We start from the raw sequence: 26,641 nt of genomic DNA on the forward strand, positions 1-26,641 counted from the left end.
ACACACACACACACACACACACACACACACACACACACACACACACATACACACACACACACAGAGACTTAAAAAGGAGCCTCTACAAGACAGTAACAAGTCATCATTTCCTCAAAGTCCTCCAGTAAGGGGGAGCCCACTACCCCCTAAGGAAACCTGTTCTGGTTTTGGATAACTCTTAATTTTTTTTCTCAACATCAAATAAATTTGCCTCTTTGTAAGTTCCTCACATTGCTCCAATTCCTGCCCTTAGGGGCTAAGAAGAACAATTTTAATGATAGCTATTTGCATACTTGAAAACAGTTGTCATTTCCTGCCCCTCTCCCCCAAGTCTTAACATCTTCAATTATAAACATCACTTGTTTATTCCACTTACATTCATATGGCATGAATTCAAGCCACTTCAACTATCCTGGTTTCCCGCCTCTGGATTCTCAAGCTTATCGAAGTCTTCCCTAAAATATGGTGCTCAGAACTGAACACGATACCCAGGATGTGGTCTGACCAGGCCAGAGAATTAGCACCTTATTTTGAGGCATTATACCTCTCTTAACAGCCTAAGCTTGCATTATCTTATCATGCTGTTTCCTCATAGTAAGCCTACTAAAACCCCCAGATTTTTTTTCCATAAGAGCTGCTTTCCAGCCACACCTCCCCCATCTTCTACTTAGGAAGTTCCTTTCTTGAACCTAAATGTCAGATTTTTACATTTATCCCTACTAAATTTCATCTTATTAGATTAGACCCAAAATTCTAGCCTGTCGAGAGAGGAAACAATCCTAATACAGCTAAAAAATATCCACCACCTCCTCTTCTCAGCATCCATTGCTACCTCCTGTCTCCAGAGTATTTGAGAAAGAGGTCATCTGGCACACTCAGCCTCACTCCCAGCCAACGTGGAGGGGTGTTGGACAGAGGGTAATAATTCCAGAGCATTTTACAGGAGGTGTCATTGCCCATCCCCACCCCAAAAGGGCTCCACAGACAATCAGATCAAACTAATCTTAGTGATAATGAAGTTGGATTCTCTCCAACTCTTCCAGTTACTGGAAGAGAAAGCCCCAGCACAGTTGAATCAATGGAGAACTCAGTATTAGAACTTGGACCTTTGTAATCTACTGTTATTACCTTCTCCTTGAACATTCAGACAGCTCTACTTTTATGTACAGTAGGTGCTCAACAAGGTTTCATTTAATTTTATTTGACTTAGACCAACACTTGGGTTCCGGGGTTGGGTTTCAGCTCATTTATGAACTTATATGTTGCTTTGGATCTCAAAATAGAGTCTTGTCTCTGCTGGCAGTCCGCTTAACAGATCTGAGCATGAAAATGCTGCACTGCTAATGAAAGGCGGCAGGCCAGCGCACTTTTGGTTCTCCCTTCTTTCTTTCCCTGTTAGACCCTGAGTTGTGTTTGGGAACCACTGGTGTTTATTAATCTCATTTGTGCTTTCATTATCAGTGTTTTGTCCTGGTTGCTTGATATTTAATTCCTTTGCTACTTTCTCTTTCATTTCAGACTGATGATTTTCTTGCTTTCCCTTTTCCTTCCCCCTCATGTCTTCATTGTTTGTTTTTGAAGCCGAGATTGGTGATTATGACCCCGGAAAGCATCCAGAGGGCTACAGTTCCAAGTTCCAGTTTTTCCCTAAACACTCAGAGAAGCTGGAAAAGAAAATTGCCGAGATCCACAAAACTGAACTCAGGTGTGTAGCATATGTGGTCATGGTTCAAGACGCTGTGACTGAGCTAATCAGAGCTCATTTTTTCACCCTGTAGTGTTGTTCTCTTCCAGGCTGCCCAGAGATATAAACACTGGTTTACAGCCATCTTCTCTTTGTGACGTATCTTCAAACTTTACCTAGGATCATAGGCTTAGTGTTAAAAGGTATCTCATGGGAACCTCTAGGTGGCACAGTGGATAGATGACCGGCCCTGGAGTCAGGAAGCCCTGAGTTCAAATCTGGCCTCAGACACATAACCCTCACTTAGTTGTGTGACTCTGGGCAAGTCACTTAACCACAATTGCCTCACCAAAAAAAAAAAAAAGAAAGAAAGTACCTCATGGCTCTAGTCCCACACCCTTATTTTGCAGGTGAGGCAACTGAGACCCATAGACACTGAGTAAATGGCCCAGCATCACACAGGTAGCAAAATGGCAGAGCTGGGATGAACTGTGATTCCAACACCAACACCCGTTAACACATCATAGACTTAGCAAGTACTTTCCCCAGCACAGAATTTAAAATCTGTTTTTATTTGGGGTCTGAGCAAGAGATTGTGTTCAAGTTTTGTTTAGGATTTCTTTGGGGGAAAGTTTAGGGAAAAGAGAGTGGAGAGAGACTGACATGTGAACATTTGCTTGGCTAAGAGAAATGGAGACACAGAAGTAAAGACAGGGAGAGGGAAAAGAAAGGATAGAGAAAGGAAGAAAGAGGGGAAAGACATAAGATGAAAAGAAGAGAAAAGTTTAAAATGAAAGGGAACAGTTATGGGCAAACCTGTTTCAATTTATTAATAGTTTGTGACAGCTGGCTTTTGCATAACCAGATGTGAGGGCTCAGGGCTAGAGCTGATTGACAGGTGTGGTTGGGACTCCTATAAGATGCTGTCTTTTTTCAAAGACTGCCTCTTCTCAGCAGCCCATGCTTTTCTAGAGCTGCTGACCTTAGAGGTCACCTAGTTCTCCCTCTCATTTTACAGATGAGGAAACTGAAGCCCGTAGAGCTTAAATGACTTTGTCCAAGGTCACACAGACTTGTCCAAGGTCAAACAGAAAATAAGCAGCAGAGCTTGGATTGAAACTCAAGTTCTTGGAGTCAGGTTCTAGCAGTCCATTGTACCACGCTGCCTCCTTCCCCATTCCTTAAGAATCCAGAGGTAGGACTGTGGATCCTCTCTTTAACCATTTATGAAGAAAAAAGGGAGAGGGAGGATTAATGACTATCCTAAGCTTAGATCCCTTTCAAAATAAAAACCTCTGCCCAGTGGTTTTAAGTTCAATTCTGAGCACTGCAGACAACTGTCTCAGAAAGGGCCCCTTACCCTTTTCCTTAGACCCTTCTATGTGCAACAGGATCTAGAGCCATATTTCTCCCATGGCATTTCTCATTACTGCTCATCAGCCTCTATACAGTGACTTCCTTCATTTTGCTGGGACAGAAACGAGACCTTGTGTTAAAGGTCAGAGCTTAAAATAGGCTCTTGGATAGCTCTCAACTTGACTTGGATGTAGGAAGAAAATAAACTCAATTCAACAAAAGTATATGAAGCACAAGCGTAGAAATATATAACAATGGAGCAATGCTTGGTGGGACTCAGGGCACTGGGTAACCAGTCATGTATATTTTTAGATGTCACAGTCACTGAGGTCAGTTCCATACTGACACAGTAAATGAGGCCCATTGTTGGGGAATCCCCTGGTACTGGTACCAATTAGAGTAGTATTGGGGGTGGGGAGGAAGGTTGGCAAAGTCACCATCCTTCAGAGTCAGTGGTAGCAGCCAGACAACAGGCAGGGTGCTTGTCAGAAAGGCCTCAGTCCTAATCAGCCAGATTTTCTAGTCTGATGAGATCTACCACAAAAAGAGTCCACAAAAATAGTATCTAGTGTACCAGTACCCTCTGGTGGCCAGTCTGATATTTCAAAGTAATGTAACTCAACAGCTTAGTTCAACAAACAACCCTGTGTAGTTCAACAACTTCGACTTAACACCTACTGTGTGAGTATCACTGTATTCAATATTGTGAGGAATATAAAAAAGTCATGATGGCTCCTTCCTCTAAGTCCTGTTAATGATTATTATTAAAGCACTCATTTCAGCTAGTCAATGAGCCTACACTATTAAGCACCTACTATGTGCTGACTACTAAGAGATGCAAAGAAAGGCGAAAGAGAGTTCCTGTTCTCAAATTGCTCATAATGTAGCGAGGGAGACAACTTGCAATCAGATATATAAGGGATGAATTGGAGATAACCAGCAAAGTGAAGTTACTAGCAGTAAGGGGGACCAGGAAAAATTCTTATAGAAAGTAGAATTTTAGCTGAGACATGAAGGAAGCTAGGAGGGAGAGAGTTCCAGACATAGGGGACAGCCAGTGTCCAGAAATGGAATGTCTTGTTCTAGGAACAGAAGGAGGCCAGTGTCACCAGATGGCATAGTACGTGGAATGGAGTTAAGGAGTAAGAATGGAATGGTAGAAGCAGAAGATTTTGTCTTTGTTTCTAGGGGTGCTAGGGAGCCACTCAGTTTATTGAATGGGGAAGTGACATAGTGACTTTGGGAAGATCTATTTGGCAGGTAAGTGGAGGATAGCCTGGGGTAGGGAGAAGATGGACCAGAGAGGAGACTTGATTTGGCACCCATCATACGTGGACCATCTTATCTTTGATAGATCTTTACATCACTCAGTCACCAAGCATTCATCAAAGGCCCACTATGTGCCAGACCTGGAGGGGACAAAGTCAAAAGTTACACAGTCCCTGCTCATCTCTCCTTCACTGCCTCCTCTCCGAAGTCCCCGTGGTACAGTGGCTCACACATGTAATAGGCTCTTGATCTGTTTGTCGACTGATTGATTGAAGAAGAGAATATGCTCTCTGCCCTACTCAGAAGGGAATCCTACCCAAATCTGGGCATATTTCAGAGCATTTATCTGTTGACCTGCTGTGTTATTTGGGGTAGATAAGAAACTTAAATGCTTTTTGACCTGCCCACCAGCCACGGGAAATGCCTGTGGTATAAGGATCTTATTCTTATTAAAAATTCAGTTTTCTGATATGTTGTGTTATGGTATCAGTCAATCAACAAGATTTATTATGCACCTACCCTTTGACCCATCAATATACCACTACTAGGTCTGTACCCCAAAGAGATCAAAGGAAAAAGGGAAAGGACCTATATGTAAAAATATTGATACATCTATATATAGCAGCTCTTTTTGAGGGGAATTGAGGGGATGCTCATCATTTGGGGAATGGTTGAATAAGACGTGACATATGATTGAGAGGGAGTACTGTTGTGTTATAAGAAATGATGATGAAGAGGATAGTTTCAGAAAAACCTGGGAGGATTTATATGAACTGATGCAAAGTGAAGTGAGGAGAACCAGGAGATTACTATATACAGTAACAGCAATATTGTAATGATGAACGACTATGAAAGCCTTAGCTACTCTGATCAATATAATGATCCGAGAGAATTCCAGAGGAATCATGATGAAAAAATGCTATCCACTCCAAGAGAGAGAAACTGATAAATTCTGATTGCAAATTGATGAACTCTAATTGCAAATTGAAGAATAATTCTCTCATTTTATTTTTCTTGCTTTTCTGTGATATGGTTAATATGGGAATGTGTTTAGCGTGATTTCACATGTATAGTTGATATCATATTGCTTGCCTTCTTAGTGGGGGGGGAAGGGAGAGAATTTGGAAGTCAATTTTTTTAAAAGAATGTTAAAAATAAATAATTTAAAATATGTATAAGTGTATAATATGTATAAATGTAAAATATGTATAAATAATTACACACACACACACACACATACACACACACAAGCTTTGCTATGCACTATTTGCCAGGCAGGTGACTCAGTGGGTAAAAGACCAGTCCTGGAGTCAAGAAGACCTGAGTTCAAATCTGGCCTCAGACACTTACTAGCTGGGTGACCCTGGGCAATTCACTTAACCCTGTTGGCCTCAGTTTCCTCATCTGGAAAAGGAGCTGGAGAAGGAAATGGCAAAACATTCTAATATCTTTGCCAAGAAAACTCCAAATGGGGTCACGAAGAGTTGGACACACACAAAAAATTTTAAAAAAAGAGTTGGACATGACTGAAATGTCTGAACAGCAACATTTGCCAGGCGTTGTGCTCAAAACTGAAGATACAAAGACCAAAAAAAAGCTGCTTGTATTTGTATACAAATGACCCTCACGGTCATTCTAGGGATTCTGACCTCGCTAAGGAAGAATGTCTTTCTAGTCTAGATTATACTGAAGATCACCGTGGTTTTTGACATCGACACTCCAGCTAAAAAACACCATCCTTATGGAATTGTCCGTAGGCACATTGAATTGTATCCTAATGGTTGTTTTCAGGCACCTTTTCCCTAAAAAATAGACTCGTAGATAGATGTAGAACTCGAGGGCACTTTAGAAGCCATTTACTCCAGCCAATCCACAGTCCCTCATTTTACAGATGAGGAAACTGAGGCCCATAGAAGTTACTTGCTTGGAGTCACATAACTGGTAAGCAAGTGAGTCAGAACAAAGACGGCTGCATCAGAACATATTTGGGTTCTAAGAAGGCAAAGCATTGAAGGAGATCTGTTGTAAAAATACATTTTTATTGATTGTCTTTTGTTTAGAAGGCTATCTCTTAGCAAAACACACTTGTGCTTCTCATTGGTGGGAAGGTAAGGGCCATGGATAACCGCAGTGGGATGCCCAGGCTGCTGAGTGTTGCTGCTGAAATGGCCTAACTTCCATAAGGAAGAGTTCCCAAAGTTCTTTTGAAGAAGAAATGGAGCATCTGACTGCCCCTGAGCATTTCTTTTAACAGTGAATCTGCCTCAGCAAACAATAACATTTGATAACTAGTCTTTTTTTGTTTGTTTTTCTTTATTCCAGTGGTCAGACACCAGCAACATCAGAGTTAAATTTTTTGAGAAAAGCCCAGACTTTGGAAACCTATGGAGTTGATCCTCACCCATGCAAGGTAAAGCTGCCCCTTGACTTAGGACTGTCCTTATTAACCGGCTCCTCATTTCAAGGGTGGATAGCAAGGCCCCTTCTTGTCTCTGTCCTGTTAGACCATCCCTCTCCACCAGCACCATCATCCCACTCCCCCACATATTTCTGACAGTCATTAAGGACAGCCCACGTACCTCCTTCAAGGCCTAACCCATGAGTTCTTGTCCCCCTCAAAAGACAATATCTCATTCTGAAAATGCCTCCCGACCCAGTCATCTGCATAATTTGGGGGATACCACATCAATTTGGGAGCCTTTGAAGCAGTTGATCTAAATAACAAATTTAAAGACAACTCTCCACTCCGGCAGTGTAATTTGGCGGAAGTGAAAAGGGCAGTAATGTGGGAGGGAGTGCGACAGGTACTAATCAGAGGCAGCTCAGCAGACTGCCCACTCTTCCCTGACCCATAATCTTGTTTCCTTCCCAGCGTGCGTTTTATTGACTGCAGAGGCGTAAGTCACTGTGTGGAACTGCAGTGGGGTCACATTTAATTCCATTAGGCGTCTTTGAGGAAGAGATGGAGAAGCCAGCCTTGGAGGGCTCTGCCCAGAGGAAACCTCTGTAATTACTCACATGTCTGGCCTTTCCGAGATGAACTTGGGCAGCTGGAGTCACTCTCCATGGGACTCTCCCAAGTGTCTTGGTCGTCTTTCCGCCTCTCTACCTGTGTCTCTGGGTTGCTCTGTCCCTCCCCGTTTCTGCCTCTTTTATTCTGGCACTGGCTCTGGGGCCAAGTCTGTGCAAGGCAGGGGAAACTCACGTTAAAAACCATGAGCTGGGTAATAAACTGAAGGGATGCATGTCTTCACTAACATAGGGAAGGGATGTGTGCCTTTACTAATAGAGGGGAGAAGTCTCACATAGATTCGCTCAAAGAGCATGCCTTTGTCCTTGATGAACCCATAGATTTACAGCTGGAAGGGACCTTGCAGGCCACTCCCCTCAATTTATAGATAAGGAACCTGAGGCCAGAGGGATTAAGTGACTTGCCCAGGTCACACAGCTGGTTAATGCTTGAGGTGGGATTTAGGCCCAAAGGCTCTAATCCCACCTCAAACACTTACTAGCTATGTGACTCATAAATCTATTTCCTTATCTAGCAGCAACACATTTTGTTCTTCTGGACGCCCCAGGTCCAAAAGATGTGCACACCAACATACTTGTACCAAAAATATTTTGTGTAGGGTATTAAAAGTCAGGTAGCAAAAGATTACACATTTTAATTAATGAATGAAAATAATTAAAGTATTTATAAAAATGTGTATTAATTAAAAGCATTTGTTAATTTATTATGAATTAAAGAATGAAAAAGTATTTGTTAAGTGCCTACTAGGTGCCAAGCACTGTGATAGGTGCTGGGGATAGAAATAAATGAAGCCAGACAGTCCCTGTCTTAACAAGCTCATATTCTAATTGGAAGAGAAAGTTTAGCTGGAGGGCAAAGAGAATGGCCTGAAAGTCCCAAGGGTATAGTCGCAAAGGGGGTACAGTTGCAAGGCCCAGAGGTCCTTAAATTAAATTAAGATGCCAGTACTGGGAAACTTCATGACATAAGGTAAGGCAAACAAGAAGATCTGGAGGATCTTAGAGGCAGCAGCAGACAGGTGGTGAGGTTCTCCATTTCATCCAAAGGAATGAAATTATTGGCCTCCATCTTGTTCAAACCTTATAGGCGGTCAAAAATACCCAAGGTGAGTGGATAGGGGTAAGAAGTTGTGCATCTCCAGTAGTGTCATTCTTCCCACCTGATCATCAGGGTGGGTTCTGATACAGCCCAGGATGGGAAAGGGGGTGGGGGGGAGGCAGGTCATGATGCCTCTTCCCACTCAGTGCCTGAATGTCTAGGATGGGTTCTTGGGTAGCCTGTGGCTGGAGGAGAAGTTGAGGGCAGAAGGGCAAGGGAGTAGGGTCCTCCTAGTGTGTGGTGATGGCTCTAAATTCTGGGACTGCCCTGGGCCTAGGGAGGGGTGAAAGGAGGAAGGCAAGGTAGGGTTGATAAATAATAACTATCATTATAAGTGGTAGGGACCTGTGATTTCATCCTTGTTGGGGAGCTCCTAATATAGAAAGCTCCTCTATTAAAGCATTTCTGAGGCCTACAGTCTTAGAAGGTTGCCTGGGCACTTCGAGGTTAAGTGATTTGCCCAGGGTCACATCACTAGCATATGTCAGAGACAAGACTTGAACCCAGGTTTTCCTCATCCATCTTTCCACAATGGTGCCCTCAGCAGTTTAACAGTCTTTCAAAGGCCACCTCTTAGAGCAGAGGCATCAAATTTGTGGTCCAGCCAGAAAGAGTCTGGCTAAGACCAGATTAAAATGTAATTGGGAAAATGTTTAATAAAATAAATAGAAATACAGTAAAACATAGATAATGTGGTTTTCTGAGTCAATATGCATCCTCCATTTCTATTGAGTTTGACACCACTGTCTTAAAAGATTGGTTTGGTCCATGGAAGGGGCCCATATCATCTCCAAACTTCACACCAGGCCACACTTCAGAGAGAGACAGGAATGAGGAAGACTCTTTTTTTGTTTGGTTGCATTTGGAGGATGAGGAATCAACCCACTCAGATGTTTATCCGTTCAGGGACAAACCACTGAACTCAGTTAAAAGAGACAGGTTGTACTTGCTTCTTCTGCTTCTGTCCCCAGCACCTATCACAATGCTTGGCACACAGTAGGCACTTAAGAAATGCTTTTTCATTCATTAATTCATAATAAATTAATAAATACTTTCATAAATACTTTTAAATACTTTGATTCTTTTTCATTCATTAATTAATACTGTGTGTACCTGACTTAGAAGTTATTGGTGCTGGTGATAGTATAATTCCCACTAAGGTTATCTAAGCTCCCTGCTCTGTTCCCTCACGTCTTGGCGCTATACCACCTGGGCTCGGAGATGCCCATCAGCTGGTAGAGAATGATGTGCGGCTACACTGGCCCAAACTCTACTGGAGACTGTTAATCTATGGACTAGAATACGTAACCCATGGCTCCCTTTCCTTTGAATATAGCTATTGCCTCTGCCCACCTTGCTTAGCTAGTAGGAATCCTAGGTGCCTGTAAATTAGTATTTCTGGACTCCTGCTCAGCTCTCACATGGCCCCCACCCCTGTGCTCTTCACACTGAGCCCCCAGATTTATGGTTTCCCTACCCTTGTACTGTTGAGTGTAAGACGTGAGTAGTAGCAAGTGCATTTGGTCTCATCACTCACTAGAGCCACTCTACCAACATGCCTTCTCATACTCACTTTTATTTTACTGCAAGGAGATCTGGAACAAGCCCTAGCACTTTGTGTAATAAATACAGATGATTTCTATTAACAAAGAGGCAATTACTGGGCCCAGGGAATCTGGGGCATGCAGCCCTAGGGAAGGCAGAAGAAGAGAAATCGTTTTGATAATTAAATGAGAGCAGAACAACATTTTGGCTGAGCTCTCTTCTCTCCAGCTGATTAAGAAACAGTTGCCCGTCCTGATCACACTGACTTTTTCTGCCCATGTTGTCCTTGTCTAGGCCAGAGAAAGTTGAGGAAGGTGCCACAACTCTCATGGAACAAGATTGACTTTTTGCTCAGGTACCCAATATGGGACACCTGGATCTGTCAGGGGGGCACATGTGACTTTTTATCATTTTTAGTTTTAACAGAAATGGGATCTGGGCACCCCTGGTGATGGCCACTGATTGTGTGTCCCCACTCTTTCCTTTGTACTCTGCCCCATCACATCAAGCCAGCAACAGCTAGGGCAAGAGTGTTTAGCTCTTGAGAGAGCACCTGAAAACCCAGGGAACGTCACCTCCTGAGTATAAAGCCTGAAACTGGAAACCTTTTAACGCTGAGCTCTCCATTCCAGAGATGAAACAGTGACTATGTTCCATCCTGTTGTGGGCTGCCTATCTATAGCCCAGATCTCACTCCTTTCTCTCCAGTCTGTTGGATTCAAGGCATGAATATAGTTGAGTGATGTGTACTCTTTGTGTGAGAGAGCCTTAAGGTAGATCAGAGGTGTGTGGTTTGTGACCATTCACCATTGTCTCACGGAGATGAATTTAAAACTAATCTGAGTTTGAACCCCTTGCTAGAGATTTGGTGTCTTTGATCAGGGAAATGAACTCCTGTACCGTGTCTGACGGCTTTCTCTCAATGACTTGTGCTTCTGTTTAGTGATTGTCCCTGAGATGTAAGGGGAACTATAGTTAAGAGATTATATTAGTACTTGTATATATTAAATATATATATATATATATGTATAGTACACATGCTCTATAATGATACTATATATGTATGTATGTGTGTATATATATATATGCATGTGTACATGTGTATATGTGTGCACATACACACATGTATATAAGGCAGCAGGGTAGCTCATTGAATATAGTACTGGACCTGGAATCAGGAAGGCCTGAGTTCAAATCTGGCCTCGGACACACTAGATCTGTGACCCTGGGCAAGTTCCTTAACCTCTGTTTGCCTTAACCCACTTGGAGAAGGAAATGGCAAACCACTCCAGTAGCTTTGCCAAGAAAACCTCATACAGGGTCACAAAGAGTTGGATATGACTGAATGACTGAACAACAATATATATTTAAATATATACTATAATACATAGTATATATTTATATTTATGTATACACACATCCCATTCCTGCATTAGTATGTATTGAAAATTATGTGGCTATTATCTCCTAACTTAAAATGCCTTCCCCAACCCAACCCCGCAATTTTATATTTTTCTTATACTACATGTAGGTTTTAAGATAGGCAGTATTGTGGTACTATTGTGAGAGCACAGGATTTGAACCCAGAGGACCTGGGTTCCGGTCTAGGCTCTGTCACTTGCTGTGTGACTTTGGACAAGTCCCTTAACCTCTCTAGGCCTCAGTTTCCTCAACTATAAAATGAGGAAGTTGGATTAGATAACCACTTAGATCTAGCTCTTAATTCTGTGATTTTATCATAATGCTATCATAAAAATGAATTTCAAAATGTACCACCTTCTCCCATGGCTCCTTTCCATTCTAGACCTGTCAGGTTTTCCCTGGGCAACCCACCCTCCCCCATCTCCCATCACTTAGAATCATGACTGCCTTCCATACACCAGCAACCTTAGCTTTCCATTCTTCTGTTCTCTCAACAAGCAAAATTGAAATCTCTCAGGCCAAGGAAAAACAGCAGTCTTTTCCCAAAGGCATTTATTTACATTGAGTGGGGAGCTCATCTAGTGCCGGCAGCTACTGGTCCCTCAGCATCTCAAGGACAGTCACCAGATGGAAAGACAAGCTACGTACACCTTTGTCCTAGCCGTGGCTCAGGAGAAAGAAGTTCTGGTTCTGGGATGAGAGGGCCTGGCTTCAGGTTCTGCCAAACCCATTTCCTTCTTCTGCGTTCCTGTTCACTGTGAGCACAGCCTTTACCCACCGGGCCCTCATGTAAAGCTTGTTTCCCTAGATCACATCTTTACCTAAGTCTGATTTCTCCCAGGAAGCATTTCTTGAGCCCCCACCTATCCCTTTAAAAAAAAGGTTGCTGACCAAGTTATACCTAGGAAGCCTCTGCTCCCTAATTTCTACTCCTCACCCAGATGCTTCCCCGCCCTGACCCGTATCTCATGTCATGGGATCAAATATTTAGGGCTGGAAGGGACCTCAGACATCAGTGATTCTAAACTCCTCATTTTACAGATAAATAAACTGAGGCTGAGAGCTGTTAAGTGATTTGCTCAGGATCACACATCTAATAAGTGGCTGAGGTAGGATTCAAACCCAGATCTTTCTGACACCCAGGTCCAGCATTATCCACTAGACCACACTGCCTCCTCAACTCTTCCAGGATTATGTTTAGGTTAGATGCCTCTTCGACAGGAAATAGCACATAGATATTAATAATAGCAACCAAAAGTGATAATAATTGTAAGGAAAATCCAGCCCCGTGGCTTTCCAAGTCTTTATTTGGGTTATCTGAGACACTGAGAAGCTTTTAGATTTATTCCATTACAAAGTGATCACAGACTCAGCTCCTTGCTGTACCCATGGGCTGAATACCACTTTGCTGGTGCCCCGGTGATTGGGTCACAATGAACCCTGATTGTATACATAACCACAATAAGTGGGTTAACAGCAATAACAACTTGTTGTGTGATGCCTGAAAACCATACATTTAGTTCATCCAGCAGCCCAGACAATCACAGTTGTGGTCTTGCCTGTGCACGGCAGAGTTTCAAAGTGAAACTGTATTTTTTTTTTCCAGTGATTTACTATTTTCATTTCAGAAATAATTATACATGGATAAAAAAGACTGATTAATTTCCATGAGAGAAGAGAAAATATAACTTGGAAAAATGGAAGAATCCTTCCATTTTTCCAGTGATTTACTATTTTCATTTCAGAAATAATTATACATGGATAAAAAAGACTGATTAATTTCCATGAGAGAAGAGAAAATATAACTTGGAAAAATGGAAGAATCCTTCCATACTGTCTAGCTTATGAGGTAGGATGAAGTATACCTTGAAAAGAATAGGAGATCCCCCACTCAATAATGCACCAGTATCTCCCTATCACCAAGATCAAATATAAAATCCTCTATGTTGTGTTCAAAGCCCTTCATAACCTAGACCTCGCCACCTCCACCTTCCCAGCCTCCTTACACCTCATAGCCCCAACATATACTTTTCGATCCAGTGACGTTGGCCATTCCTTGAACAACACTCCTGGCTCAGGGCATTTTCTCTAACTGCCCCACACCTGGAATTCTCTCCATCCTTATCTCTGCCTCCTGGTTTCATGGGCTTCCTTCAGGTTCCAACTGAAACCCCACCTTGTTCAGCCGGGTTGTTGTTCAGTCATTTCAGTTGTGTCTGACTCTTCATGACCCCATTTGGGGTCTTCTTGGCAAAGATGCTGGAGTGGTTTGCCATTTCCTTCTCCAGCTCATTTGACAGATGAGGAAACTGAGGCAACCAAGGTGAAGTGACTTGCCCAGGGTCACACAGCTAGTAAGTGTCTGAGGTCAGATTTGAACTCAGGAAGATGAGTCTTCCTGACTCCAGGCCCAGCATTCTAGTCACTACACCACTTAGCTGCCCCAAGCCTACACTAATTCCTCTTTTTTTAAATTTAATTTAATTTAATTTTTTATTTTTTAATGTTAATTTTTATTTATTTTTTTGTTTTCAACATTTACTTCCACAAGATTTTGAGTTCCAAATTTTCACCCCATCTCGCCCCTCCCCCCACCCCAAGATGGCATGCATTCTAAATATCCCTTCCCCTAGTCTGCCTTCCCTTCTTTCTCTCCCCCCTTCTCTTATCCCCTTCCCCTTCAATTTTCCTGTAGGGCAAGATGGATTTCTGTACCCCATTTCCTGTATTTCTTATTTCCCAGTTGTATGTGACAACATTTTTTTAAACATGTGTTTTTAAAACTTTGGGTTCCAAATTTTCTCCCTTCCTCCCTCCCCACCCACCCTCATTGAAAAGGCAAGCAACTAAATATAGGTTATATATGTGCCGTCATGCAAAACACTTCCGTAGTAGACATGCTGTGAAAAACTAACTCTATTTCCCTTAATCCTATCCCGCCCACCCATTTATTCTATTCTTTCTTTTGACCCTGTCCCTCCTCAGAAGTATTTGCTTCTGATTGCCCCCTTTCCCAATCTGCCCTCCTCTCTATCATTTCCCTGTTCTCCTGTCCCCTTCCCCCCCTGTTTTCCTGTAGGGTAAGACAGATTTCCACACCCAATTGAGTGTGTATGTTATTCCCTCCTTAAGTCAAATCCTCTGAGAATAAGATTCACTCATTCCCTCTCACCTTCCCCCATTTCCCCTCCACTGTAAGAGCCTTTTCTTTTCTGTTTTGTTTTTTTTTTTGTGGGATATTACCCCGTTCTACCTCTCCCTTTCTCCTTCTAGTATATTCCTCTCTCACCCCTTAATTTTATTCTCCAGATATGACCCCTTCATTTTCAACTCACCCTGTGCCCTCTATCTATCTATCTATATCTATATATATGTACATATAATTTTTTCCTCTCCAACTACCCTAATACTGACAAAGGTCTCATGAGTTACAAATATCATCTTTCCATGAAGGAATATAAACAGTTCAACCTTAATAAGTTTCTTATGATTTTCTCTTTCCTGTTTACCTCTTCATGTTCCACTTGAGTCAGAAAGTCCTCTATTTCACTGAATGACCATTTTTCCCCTGAAGGATTATACTCAGTTTTACTGGGTAGATGATTCTTGGTTGTAATCCTATCTCCTTTGCTCTCCGGAATATTACGTTCCATGCCCTGAGGTCCCTTAATGTAGAAGCAGCTAAATCTTGTGTTATCCTGATTGTGTTTCCACAATACTTGAATTGTGCTCAGAAAAAAGCCGTGGCCCCGGGCCACGCTCGGGACTTGATGCTGAGACCTAGCTCCTCTCTCATCGCAGTCACAGACTTTTCCCACTGACCTTCTAAGTTGTCTTTGGCATTCAGGGGTTGAGAAGTCTGGAAACCGCCACAGCTGCCTGTGATTCAGTCCTCTGAGGCCTACTCCAGGGTCGCTGCGGCCTGCGCACCCACGCCGAACTGCGCTCCTCTCCCCACCCGTCACAATAGACCTTTCCAATCAACCATCCAGGCTGTCTTTGGCTGGAAATCTGTTTCACTCTGTCTTTTTGTGGATTCGGCTGCTTTAGAATTTGTTTAGAGCCATTTTTTTTAGGTATTTGGAGGGCTTTGGGAGAGAGCTCAAGACAGTCACTGCTTTCCCTCCGCCATCTTGGCTCTGCCTGTGAAACTGTATTCTACTTGAGAGAAGGAACCCATGGGGAGTTCCCAAAAAAGAATAGTTTGGGGTTCTAGCCAGAGCCCCTTACGGCTCCTGTGAATGACCAGGTATAACACTGCATATGAAATGAAGCAATAGTAGCTAACATTCATATCGTAGCTTTAGGATTTGCAAAGTTCTTTGTACGTAAAATCACATTTGAGTTGATTCTCAGAGTAACCCTGTGATGTAAGTTATACCCATTTTACGGATGAATAAACTGAAGCAAGCAGCAGCGAGGTGACTTGCCCAAGCAAGTCACACAACTAGTAAGTATCTGAGGCAGGATTCAAACTCATATTTTCCAAGCCTGGTATTTTTTCCATTACGTTACAACTCACATTAACCAGAGATGCCACCTCTGAGTGAGCATTAAGAACATGTGTGGCCCTCTAAGCTTTGGAGCTTCATGATCCCCATCTCTTTATTTGGGGGTTTTCTGGCTACTGGCCCACGTAACACCGCATTGCACGTAGTAGGTTATTAATAAATGTTATTGAATGAATTTCTATCAGACCAGACTATAGTCATTGGTGAAAGCCCCCATATCATCCAAATAATAGCTGACATCTATATATAATGCTTTAAAGTTTGTGAAGCACTTTATACACATTATCTCATCTGAGCCTTACAACAACAACCCCTGTGAGGAAGCTACAATGAATATTATCCCCATTTTACAGATGATATAACTGAGGCTGAGTAAGGTCACTCACTTGTAGTCCCACAGGTCGTGTCAGAGGTGACTCTACATCCAACCCTCTATCCATCATGCTGTGAAGCCTCACAAAAAATCCTTCCACCAGGTCCCTAGAATGAGTTTCTGAACAGTACCCCACCTCATTCACCAGACCCCCAGTAGCCTCACCATGATATGTCGCGTGAACTAACCAACAAGCATAACCTTCAAGATCGCCATTGCCCCAGGACCACCAAAGGATCACCCAGCCCCATACTTGGTATTCCCCTAGTGTGAGGGCACCACTATCCTTGCCACCTCCACCTTAAGCGTCTTCTGGATTCATTGGCTCATTCTTACGTCTGCTACTGACCTTTGCTGAGAGAGTCCAAGCCCATTAGGGCCTCACATTGCCACATTTTTTTTTCTTTTTAATTTATTTTATTCTCAATCCACAGAACAAAACAAGCATTTCTGTAACATAGTACAATAAAGAAAAGAAGATTGCACATGAAACTGCAAATCTACCATGTAAAACTTGCTGTTCCCTCCAAATATACAACAAAGTTATCATGTAAATTTCTTTTTTTTCCTTTTTTTTCTCCCCCCCTTCCCTCCCCCCATGGCTACCATTAGACAAATAGGGGTGTGTGTGTGTGTTTGTGTGTGTGTAAAATTATTCTGTATATATACTTCTATTTATCAATTCTTTTCTAGATGCAGACAGCTGCCTCTGTCTGCCCTGCCTCATCTCCAAGAGGATGTTGCGGCCATCCATGGAGCCTGTGTCACCATTATAACGAAAGGTCTCGTTGTGTTTCAGGATGTATCAGGGAATGCTGCATTTCTGGCCTTCACTCCCTTTGGGTTTGTGGTTCTGCAAGGCAACAAGAGAGTTCACTTCATAAAATGGTGAGTGCCTATCATTCCCAAATAGGGTCTTCAAATCTCAGCAGCAGGGAAGGGGGCCCCGGCATCTGTCTCCTTTGCCTGTGGAGGGCCAGAAATGATTCAGGTCATTCTTTAAAGTAGTTTTCACATTTTTAGGCCATGGTCTCATGAGGGAGTCTGATTCCTCCAAAAGAGATTTGCCTAGGGCCAGTTTCACTAGAGACAAATGGGGTATAAAGCCACTAGAATGGACCTGGAAGTCTGAACCTGGGCCCTGGGACCCCATTCAGATATGAAGGTTTGTCTAGGTGACTAATGGGGAAGAAGGAAGGTGAGACTGAAGCTAAGAATAGGGAAAGCAAGAGAGAGTCACAGGAGGTCCGTAATATCCTTTACAGCAACAAAATTGTAGAGAGAACCATGAGCTTTGGGAATTGTCTCCCTCTAGGAGGCCACAGCAGCAACTAACTGACTTAACTTAATAGGACACTCTGGCCTGTCTCAGCAGGCAGTTTCTAATTCCCTTACCCAAACTCCTAACCAGTGATCAAGGTCCGGGCTAAATGTGAGCAGTGCGCTGACTTTTTGTACAGGCGGGAGCTTCCCCATTGCCCCTGCCAAAAACTCCACTTCCACCCCCAGATCTGTAGCTCTGATTCCTTAAGGAAAGGCGCCTGGTAGGGCTACTGTCCCAATTTTAGCTCTGTTGCAGACTGGCCCCTCTGAAGCTCTCTCTGCTTGGGCCCTAGAAGCCTACCATTCATTCCCTCAGATTGACCATCCACCCCCAGCCTTATTGCTGCTGCCTCAGTTGTGGCCCCAGTGAAGCACTCGTCTCCCAGTTCTCTGTGCCTCTAGGGCTGACCACTCTCTTCAGCCCTTTCGTGTGTCTTCGTTCCTGTGTCTGGCTCCTGGGGGCTGACGTGGGTCAGACTCTGCCTTATTATGGTGGCAGGTCCCTAGCCCTGCGATGCCACACGGGCTTTTCCCCAGGAACACCACGCTGCCTTCTTTCTACCTCATCAGGGCGTGGTCCTGTGCTGATTAGCCATGGCTCTGCCTGGCCTCTGCCTGCTTCTCAGCCTACCCACAGGGGTGAGCAGGCAAACTATAAGAATGAGCACAGGAGGCAGCTAGGTGGCGCAGTGGATAGAGCACCGTCCCCGGAGTCAGGAGGACCCGAGTTCAAATCTGGCTTCAGATACTTGATACTTACTAACTCTGTGACCTTAGGTAAGTCACTTAACCCCAATTGCCTTGCAATAAATAAACCAAATTTAAAAAAAAAAGTGAGCATGGAAAGCAAACAGAGCCACGCCCAGGCAGTCCACTCCCCAGTTTGCTGTCCTGAAAAGGACAGTCGTCTGAAAAGTCTACTAAATAACTTACGGGAAACTTGAAGCTATAGCAGGTATTCCCTTGCATTATTATAAAGGTTAGACCACTAAGCCCCCTCAGCACTGCCCTCCAGTGGAAAGGTGATGCACCTTCTTTCCACTTTCTTACTCTTTATAAACGATAGAAACCTGATGGACAGCTCTGAGCACCCAGCCTACTGTCCATTCCCCAGGGCCGGATGTTCACATGCAGAGGTTGCCTGGGACCTGGGTACACAAAACCGTTACCTGGTTTGTCTCTGGATTGCCTGCTTCCCTCTTGGGCGAGCATGGTCAGAGGTCAGGCAGAAAAGGAGCCCTATTCCTGTGGGTATGAAGGTCCTTCGGGACACCCCTCAGGGGCTATATTTAGAGCATAGGCAGGGCTTCAGCTTTCCTGATGGAGGGGGCAGCTCCCTGCTTGAATACCCTTGGATAATCTAGTTTTGATGGAAAATCTAAGTTCCAGCCCTGCAGACTAGATTATACTATAGTTAATAAAACATTATAGGTAATAAGCATATGGCATTTTAAAGTTTGCAAGCACTTTACAAATATCATGTCATTTAATCCTCACAACAATAGTGTGAGGTAGTGCTGGTACTATCCTCATTTTCCAGGTGAGGAAGCTGAGGCTGAGGGACCTTAATTGACTTTCCCAAGCTCTTATATATCTAGTAAATGTCTCAGGTGGAATTTGAACCCAGATCCTCCTGATTCCAAGTCCGCTGCTCAATCCACTGTACCACACTGCCTTCCGAGGGTCCTAGCTTAAGGGGTCTCAAATTCAAACAAGCAGACCACTCGAAGAAGGGGCTTCCCTTCCCTAAATTATTCACACATTCTCAGAAGCAGTGTTGTTCACTGCTCACCAAATTCCCCTGGACAGCCCTCTCCTGAATTTGGAATCCCTCAGATAATCCGCTGTCCATCCCAGCTTCCTCCAGGGAGGATAATCCCGGCATCTTCAGTCTCCCTCACCCGGTTAGTAGATGTCACTTTGTCACTAACCGATGACAATTAGTAGCCTCACTTTGAAGAGGGGGTCCCCTTATCTTCTTTTGTGATTGGTGACCAATGTATTTGTCTACGTATCAGTCAGTTACCACTGATCTCATGTCTGTGTGTGAGAGCAAGAAAGAAAATGAGAAACAGAAAAACAGCACAGTCAGGCTTAGAGATTCTCACAGCAAAGCTGATGGGCAGATGCTCTGAGTCATAATCCTGGTCTAGTCCATGATTGGACAACAGTGAGCAATAATACCCCTCTCTATGTCCCCAAAATTTTTTTCCATCTGCAAAATAGGTGCATTGTTCTCATCTCTTTCTTCTTTTTCCATACCCTTTGATTCCTAGGGTTGTCAGGGGTGTCTGGAAAGAATCAGTAGAGGGGTAGCTAGGTGGCTCAGTGGGTAGAGCACCAGCCCTGGATTCAGGAAGACCCGAGTTCAAATGCGGCCTCAGACATATAGCACTTACTAGCTGTGTGACCCTGGGCAAGTCACTTAACCCCCATTGCCCAACAGAAAAAACAAACAAACAAACAAAAAGAATCAGTAGAAATATCCCTACAAATTACAGGGAGCAAGAAGCCAATGAGTTAAGTTCTCTGTGTAGAATTGGTCCATAGAGGATCTGAGTAACTTGACGATAAGGCCCCAGATAGCAGGGAACAAACAGCGCAGTTCAGGAAGACAGCTGTAATAGGAAAGCATAGGGACACATGTGGTGTAGCAGGGAATGAGAAACAGCTGGATTCTTCAGTTTAGCTTTCATCACACTCCCTGGCACCCACTTTTAGGGCTATGGCACTCTTTTCCCCTTTTGCTAAAGTAAGCCAAACTAAAGAATAAATAATTAATTGAAAATTTTAAAATAATAAAAAATAAAATAAAAAAATAAAGTCAGCCAAACTGAGAACAGTATTTGAATATGAGGTCTGGACCATTTAATGTACAGTAATCGTATCACTTCTTTTGATGTGTATTGCATCCCACTGGTGATGTACCCCAGTATCCTGTTTGCCTTTTTCACTGCAGCCATACACTGGGCTGATGGCTCCAAGGATTTTTCTACAGTAACCCCTAAACCCCTTTCCTGGTCAGTACGCTGCATGACTGTTCCATGTAATCTGTACTATCTCTCTCTCTCTCTCTCTTTCTCTCTCTCTCTCTCTCTCTCTCTGGTTTGTGGCCCCCTCCCTATCCGGATTGATTGTTTTACATGTGTCTGCATTAAACTGCATTTTCCATCCAGTGGCACAGTCACCTGACAGAAGCAGCTCCCTCAGAGCCTGGTGGCCCTTTTTGGTCATTCTTTGCTGTATTTGGAACTCTGGGCTCATCAGCTAACTGTGGCATCTGACATTGGATATCCTCATCCAGATAATGCACCTGTGTTATAAACCAAGTCCTGCAATGACCCCTGGACACTCCACCAAGAACCACTTTCCATCCAGAGATATTTCCCTTTTACAGCCACTGTGGTTGAGCCTGAAATCCTTCTCTATCCCTCTCCCCCACCCCTTACACTTTGGTTGAACAGAAAACTGTAGATTGAAACTGTTCCAGTAACTGTTCCTTTAAACACACTGCGCTGCTGTCTTGTTTCAGTTCTGAATTTGGCTAAAATTGTGTCTGTGCCTGGATGCTCCTCCAGTATAGGCAGGCTCTGTCTCCACAAGGTTCACCTGTCAGGCTAGTGACAGGCATTCTCTTTATTCTTGTAGGAATGAGGTGACCAAGCTGAAATTTGAAGGAAAAACTTTCTATTTATATGTAAGTCAGAAAGAGGTGAGTGACTCCTTCTTTCTCTTCAGGAAGGGTTTGGGAGCTGGGGTGGCTGAAAGTTGCCTGGACTCGACAAGCTAAGTGGTCCCTACCTGGGAAGCTTAGTCCTGGCACCACCGTGGGGATTCTGGGGCTAGAGGCAGAGATGTGTATGCTGTGCACCTTCATTGGTTGTGCTTATAACACCCCGAGGTTTGCTACAGAAGATCCTTAGTACAGGGTCTTCTGTACTACAGCGGAATTATTTTATTTCTTTCCTGGAGCCCAAAACGCAGAATCTTCTACAAGCAACTCAAATTGGCTACTTGTTGGCCAAGGACTGAAAACTTTGGTTTGGTTTCTGGCCATTAAGACAGACTGATACTGATTCTCTAAATTTTGACCTTTCCCCTGAATGTCCTGGTCCACCTTGCCCATGTGCTTCCCTCCACACTCACTTGTTTCTATATGGAATTTTTTTTGTAGGAAAAGAAAATTGTTCTTACATATTTTGCTCCAACACCAGAAGCCTGCAAGCATCTCTGGAAATGTGGAATAGAAAACCAAGCCTTCTACAAGTGAGTCATCTTGGGTTGATGGTGCTTTATTGGAACCAGAGTTATAAAAAGTATTTCTAAAGGAAAGGAAGAGGGGACAGCTAGGTGGCGCAGTGGATAGAGCACTGGCCCTGGATTCAGGAGGACCTGAGTTCAAATCCGGCCTCAGACACATAACACTTACTGGCTATGTGACCGTGGGCAAGTCACTTAACCCCCACTGCCCAACCAAACAAAAAAAAAAGCAAAAAAACAAAAAACCCACTAAAGGAAAGGAAGACAGACTGGTAATAGGAGAAAGGGGGAAGGAAATGGCCTTTGGAAAACCCAACCACCCATTTTGTGTCACTTTGGTTCTGAGCTTTCTGCCCTTCACTAAGGGCAGATACAGGCTGACTGGTTGCATCTATAACTAGGTCTTTTGATACCATTAAGGTGGCATTAGGTGTCTCAGAGCCTATTTTAAAGGTCAAGAGTAATGCCTTTAGGATTCATTATAGCACAGTCACCCCCAACTAGTCTCCTCTGGTTTGACCTTAGAGTTTCCCCTCCCTAAAAAATAAAGGCCCCTCAAGAACAGAACAGTTCTGGAGTTTCTCAGAGATATAGTGTATTTCAAGAAAATGCCAGGGGATCTAGAGTAAACCATGACAATTTTTGACCCTTATGAACCATTCAGAGTTTCTGAAATCATTCTAGCTCTCCCAGAGAACCAAAACACACTCTCATCCACCAGGGCTGCCACAATCCTAATCCAAATCATTGGGATGACTGTCAGGGCCTTGGGTCTACCACATACTTTAAGAATCACCTTGTTGGAACTAACTCGATTATATTCAATGTTGACTGGTACCAATCCCAACATTGTGTCAGGGCTAATGATAACCCCCATGAGAAGTTCCTTGGAGGGGATCCTTGTAAACCCCCAAGAAGTGAGGACTAGTGTTTTTCTTTGGTTAAGTCAAGTGGTTGTCTTAAAAAAAAAAATCAGAGAGCTAAGAAATTTCCCATCTAGAGAGAGGGGAGACACCAGGTAAATTCTGTTTCACAGAAACTCTTGGTCTGGTTTAAAAATAGAATGCAATATCTTATGTTTTTTTACAAGCTGCATTTTAACCAGGAAGATACAAGACAATGTATGTACGGTGTTCTTCCTGGGAATGCTGCCATCAGCAGAGACACCTGCCAGGCAGGCTTTCTTCATTCTGTTCACCTGAAGGGAGAGCACAGTGTTGCTTGCATGCACTGGGTTGGGTCCAACTCCCTGGGGAAGAGAAAGAAACTCATTACCCTGACAGGATCAATGACACTTGCCAACCACAGTAGGACTGGCCAAAACCACGTGCTCAAAGTCATAGAGCTAGTAAGTGCCTGAGGTGGAATCTGAACCCAGGTCCTCCTGACTCCACGTCTACCACTCTTGGCAGCAGAATGACTGCGTCCTCTTTGGATCCATCAGAGTAGTCGTATGTAGGGCTGTTTCCTTCTTAGTCTTTTATTTTTTTCTTTTGCTGTAAATGCTCAGTTGTGTCTATGCATTTGGCCAGAGGACCAGGGATTCTTGAGAAGTCCGGTGTGAATACCACATTGGTGTGGTTCCTGTGTACTCTGAGGCAGCGGCCCAGTTATTTGTACCAAAGAGGAGATGCACTTGTCTGCTGCGAGGGTCTCCACTGATCAAGGAGGGCCAAAGAAGATTGCACCTCAGAACAGCTCAATAACCTTTATCCTAAAGTTGGCAAAGGGCTCTCCAGCTGGGCTTCTTTGCAGTATTCTCCTCCTCCTCCTCCTCCTCCTCCTCCTCTCTGCAACAACAGATGATAGAAGACTCTTCTGCCATCTCTTTTCAAGAGAGTATAGTATATTCTCTCTACTCTTTTTTCTTCTCAGCAACAAGTGGCAGTAGAGAATACCCCCTGCTCCCATTACCTAATTCCTGCCCAACAACAAGCGATAATACATGGAGTTATAACCTCATTAACTCCGTTCTGAAATCTTTCTTTCTGACTTCCTGCTCTGGATCTTCTCTGTGAATGACCCCACCTCAGTTTGTGATTAGTTCCCAAATTCTTATTTTTCTATGATCTAGTAAGTTACATTCGCCTCATAATCGTAGAACAGGTTGAGTGTCCAAAGTTCCCTAGATATTAATCTAAAAGTTCTCCAAGGTATGCTTACTCTTCACTCGTTCCAGTATTCTACAGCTTGTCATGTTCCAAAGAGCAACTACTGTCACAGAATCAGACTTAATTGCAGTAACTGCTTCTCTTAGAACTCTCGAGTAGGCCGATGCCCCAGATAGTGAACTATCAAGGGTTCCATGTTTACAGACGGTCTCTGACCAAGTAACTGTCACCTCTTTTATTCTGGACTCTGTGTGCCTCTGGATAGAGCCTAAGATTCCATTAACTTCATTTTGAGCTTCCTTGACACATTGTTGATTCATGTAGGAGATAGTATCTAATTTCTATAATCAATCCTCAACTTTCACAGGGGTAATGTTTCTAGAAAATGGTGCAAAAGTAAAAAACACAAGTGTTGATACGTTGAACCTATGGGAAGTAGGAGGTTACATTCCTGTGACTAAAAAATACACTTTCCTGCATATAATTCTTTATAATAAAACTTTAATTCTGATAATATATACTCTTCCTAACACGTAACCCATAAAATGCAGTACACAAAATAAAATTGGTAACCTGCAAAACATTTTTCTCCCTAATAATTCCCTAGAATTCTGTGACCTTTTGTGCTAACATCTCAATAAAAAAATTGATTTCAGGCAATAATCACTTTTCATAACACATGTAATGTACACTACCATAAATAATTTCCTGTTTTTTGTAGATATACCAAATTGCCAATTCATTAACACCAAACACACGGCTGACAATGGCTGGTAGACATTCCAACACAAAGTTTATCTAACATCTTTACTTTCTCACTAGCTCCATCACTGACTTTGCATGTTTGGGCTTAGAGCCCAAACTATGCTTTGGGGGCATAATTACAACAAAAACTTGAGTTTTAAAGGCAAACAATGAAGATAGGTAACAAATGTATGGGAAGCTCTTTACAAATGGTAGGGTGAGACAGACCAGTGAAGTGCAAAGTAGGGTACCAACGACTCCACAAACTTACATGCATCATTCCTCTCATTTTTTTCTCTACTACACATAGCTGCAAATGTATGAAGTTGCCAACGCAAAAGTGAAAATGACGTTACTAATAAAATCATGCAAATGCTTAAAGTCATGAAAGTTAAACGTGAATGTTGAGGATTGACTATATTTTGTTTTTGCCCATGTAGGTTATTTGTGCCCACATGGGTCTATCTAAACATGGCTTAAAGGAAGGCAAGAATAGACTTCTCTAGCATCTCCTCCTCCATCTTTCTCCAAAGAAGACTTTAATTCCTGTCAGGAGAGAAAGCCAGAGATTGGACACTCTGCTCTTCTCAGAGAGAGGGGATGCCAGGCTAGAATTATACCTATCAGCTCCCTCAAATATGATTGGTCTGGGGGAAGTAACTTTTATGTCCAAGCTATGTCCTTATTTCTATCCTTTAATAGGAAAGGAAGGCCCCGAGCTGCATATCCAAGGCTTTACTCCTCACCAAATGCCAGATGAACAATAAACACACATAGCAAATAAACCCATTTAACTCATTTGTTGGTAGCAAAAAAAAAAAACCCAGAGAGACTACACAGAGAAGAATATATACTAGACAGCATAGAGTGAATGAGCTCTCCCCTTGAGAGAGAGATAACTTAGTTCAACCAATGAAGAGTCCCAGATCTCACCGATGGAATAATTCCCCAAAATTCCTAGTGTAGTAAGCTGGGGATAAGGACATGATAGAGATGGTCAGTTCATCTGCATGTCAGCTTCTTCCCAGAGTTTTTCTTTCCCCAGATCCCTAAAGGGAATTTGGAATAGTGTGTCTTCTCTTTCAGCACTAGAAGCCCCACGACCCTGGATGTCCTTTATCTCCAGCTCTCACCAACTTTGCCTGCCACTCAAGCCACACAGGCTTGGAGCACTGAGGAATCGATCTCCACCAGTGAAAAGAGTCCCATATAATTGGTCTTGTGAGTCAAGGGTTACACTCATAGAAAGTCTTCTAAGACCAAAAAACCTTTTCACATGAAATATTGTCTGCTCTCCTTTAACCTTTCCTGGTCGAGTTGATTTTTGGAACCTAAATGTAGGACTTTACATTTACAACTATTAAATTTTTTTTACTAAAATCAGTCCATCATTCTGTGCCTGTCAAGATCTTTTTGAATCCTGGCTTTTTCCTCTAACATGTTAATTCTTCTTCCTAGCTTTGGGTCTGAAAATTCAATAATGGAAGCCTATGCCTCCATTTAAGTAGCTGATACAAGGTGCTGAACAGCATATACCCAAGGGGAAAACCTTTGGGATACTTCACTAGAGTCCTTCTTCTAGCCAGGCTATTATCAGTTATTAATCACTACACTTTGAGTCCAGTCATTCAACCAAGTCTACTATCTACCTTACTCTTTTACCACATATTACTCTATCATGATATATATTTCTCTATTATCTATTAAGTATGAGAGGCTTTTTAACAAATGCTTTCCTGAAAATCAAGTATACTACATCTGTTTCCCTTTCTGAATACTCGCAAACCATTCTTTTAATAATAATATGTTCTAGAATTTTTGCCAGAAATTAAAATTAGACTGGCTGACCTATATTTCAAAGAATCTATCATCTAAATTTTTTTTTAACTGTGGCATTTGCGTATTTCCAGAACT

At 42.9% G+C, this 26,641-nt stretch overlaps 1 protein-coding gene across 1 annotated transcript in view; it reads left to right on the plus strand.

Moving 5' to 3' along the window:
• Positions 1–26,641, plus strand: part of FRMD5 (FERM domain containing 5) — a 362,872-nt gene that overhangs the window by 318,405 nt on the left and 17,826 nt on the right. The window contains exons 6-10 of the mRNA XM_027870215.1: positions 1,582–1,705; positions 6,632–6,719; positions 17,089–17,177; positions 21,261–21,324; positions 21,787–21,878. Of these exons, the coding sequence (XP_027726016.1) occupies positions 1,582–1,705; positions 6,632–6,719; positions 17,089–17,177; positions 21,261–21,324; positions 21,787–21,878 (457 nt within the window). The remainder of the gene's footprint in view (positions 1–1,581; positions 1,706–6,631; positions 6,720–17,088; positions 17,178–21,260; positions 21,325–21,786; positions 21,879–26,641) is intronic.

Source organism: Vombatus ursinus, unplaced genomic scaffold, assembly GCF_900497805.2.
Source record: "Vombatus ursinus unplaced genomic scaffold, bare-nosed wombat genome assembly UNPS02014794.1, whole genome shotgun sequence".
Classification (NCBI taxonomy): domain Eukaryota; kingdom Metazoa; phylum Chordata; class Mammalia; order Diprotodontia; family Vombatidae; genus Vombatus; species Vombatus ursinus.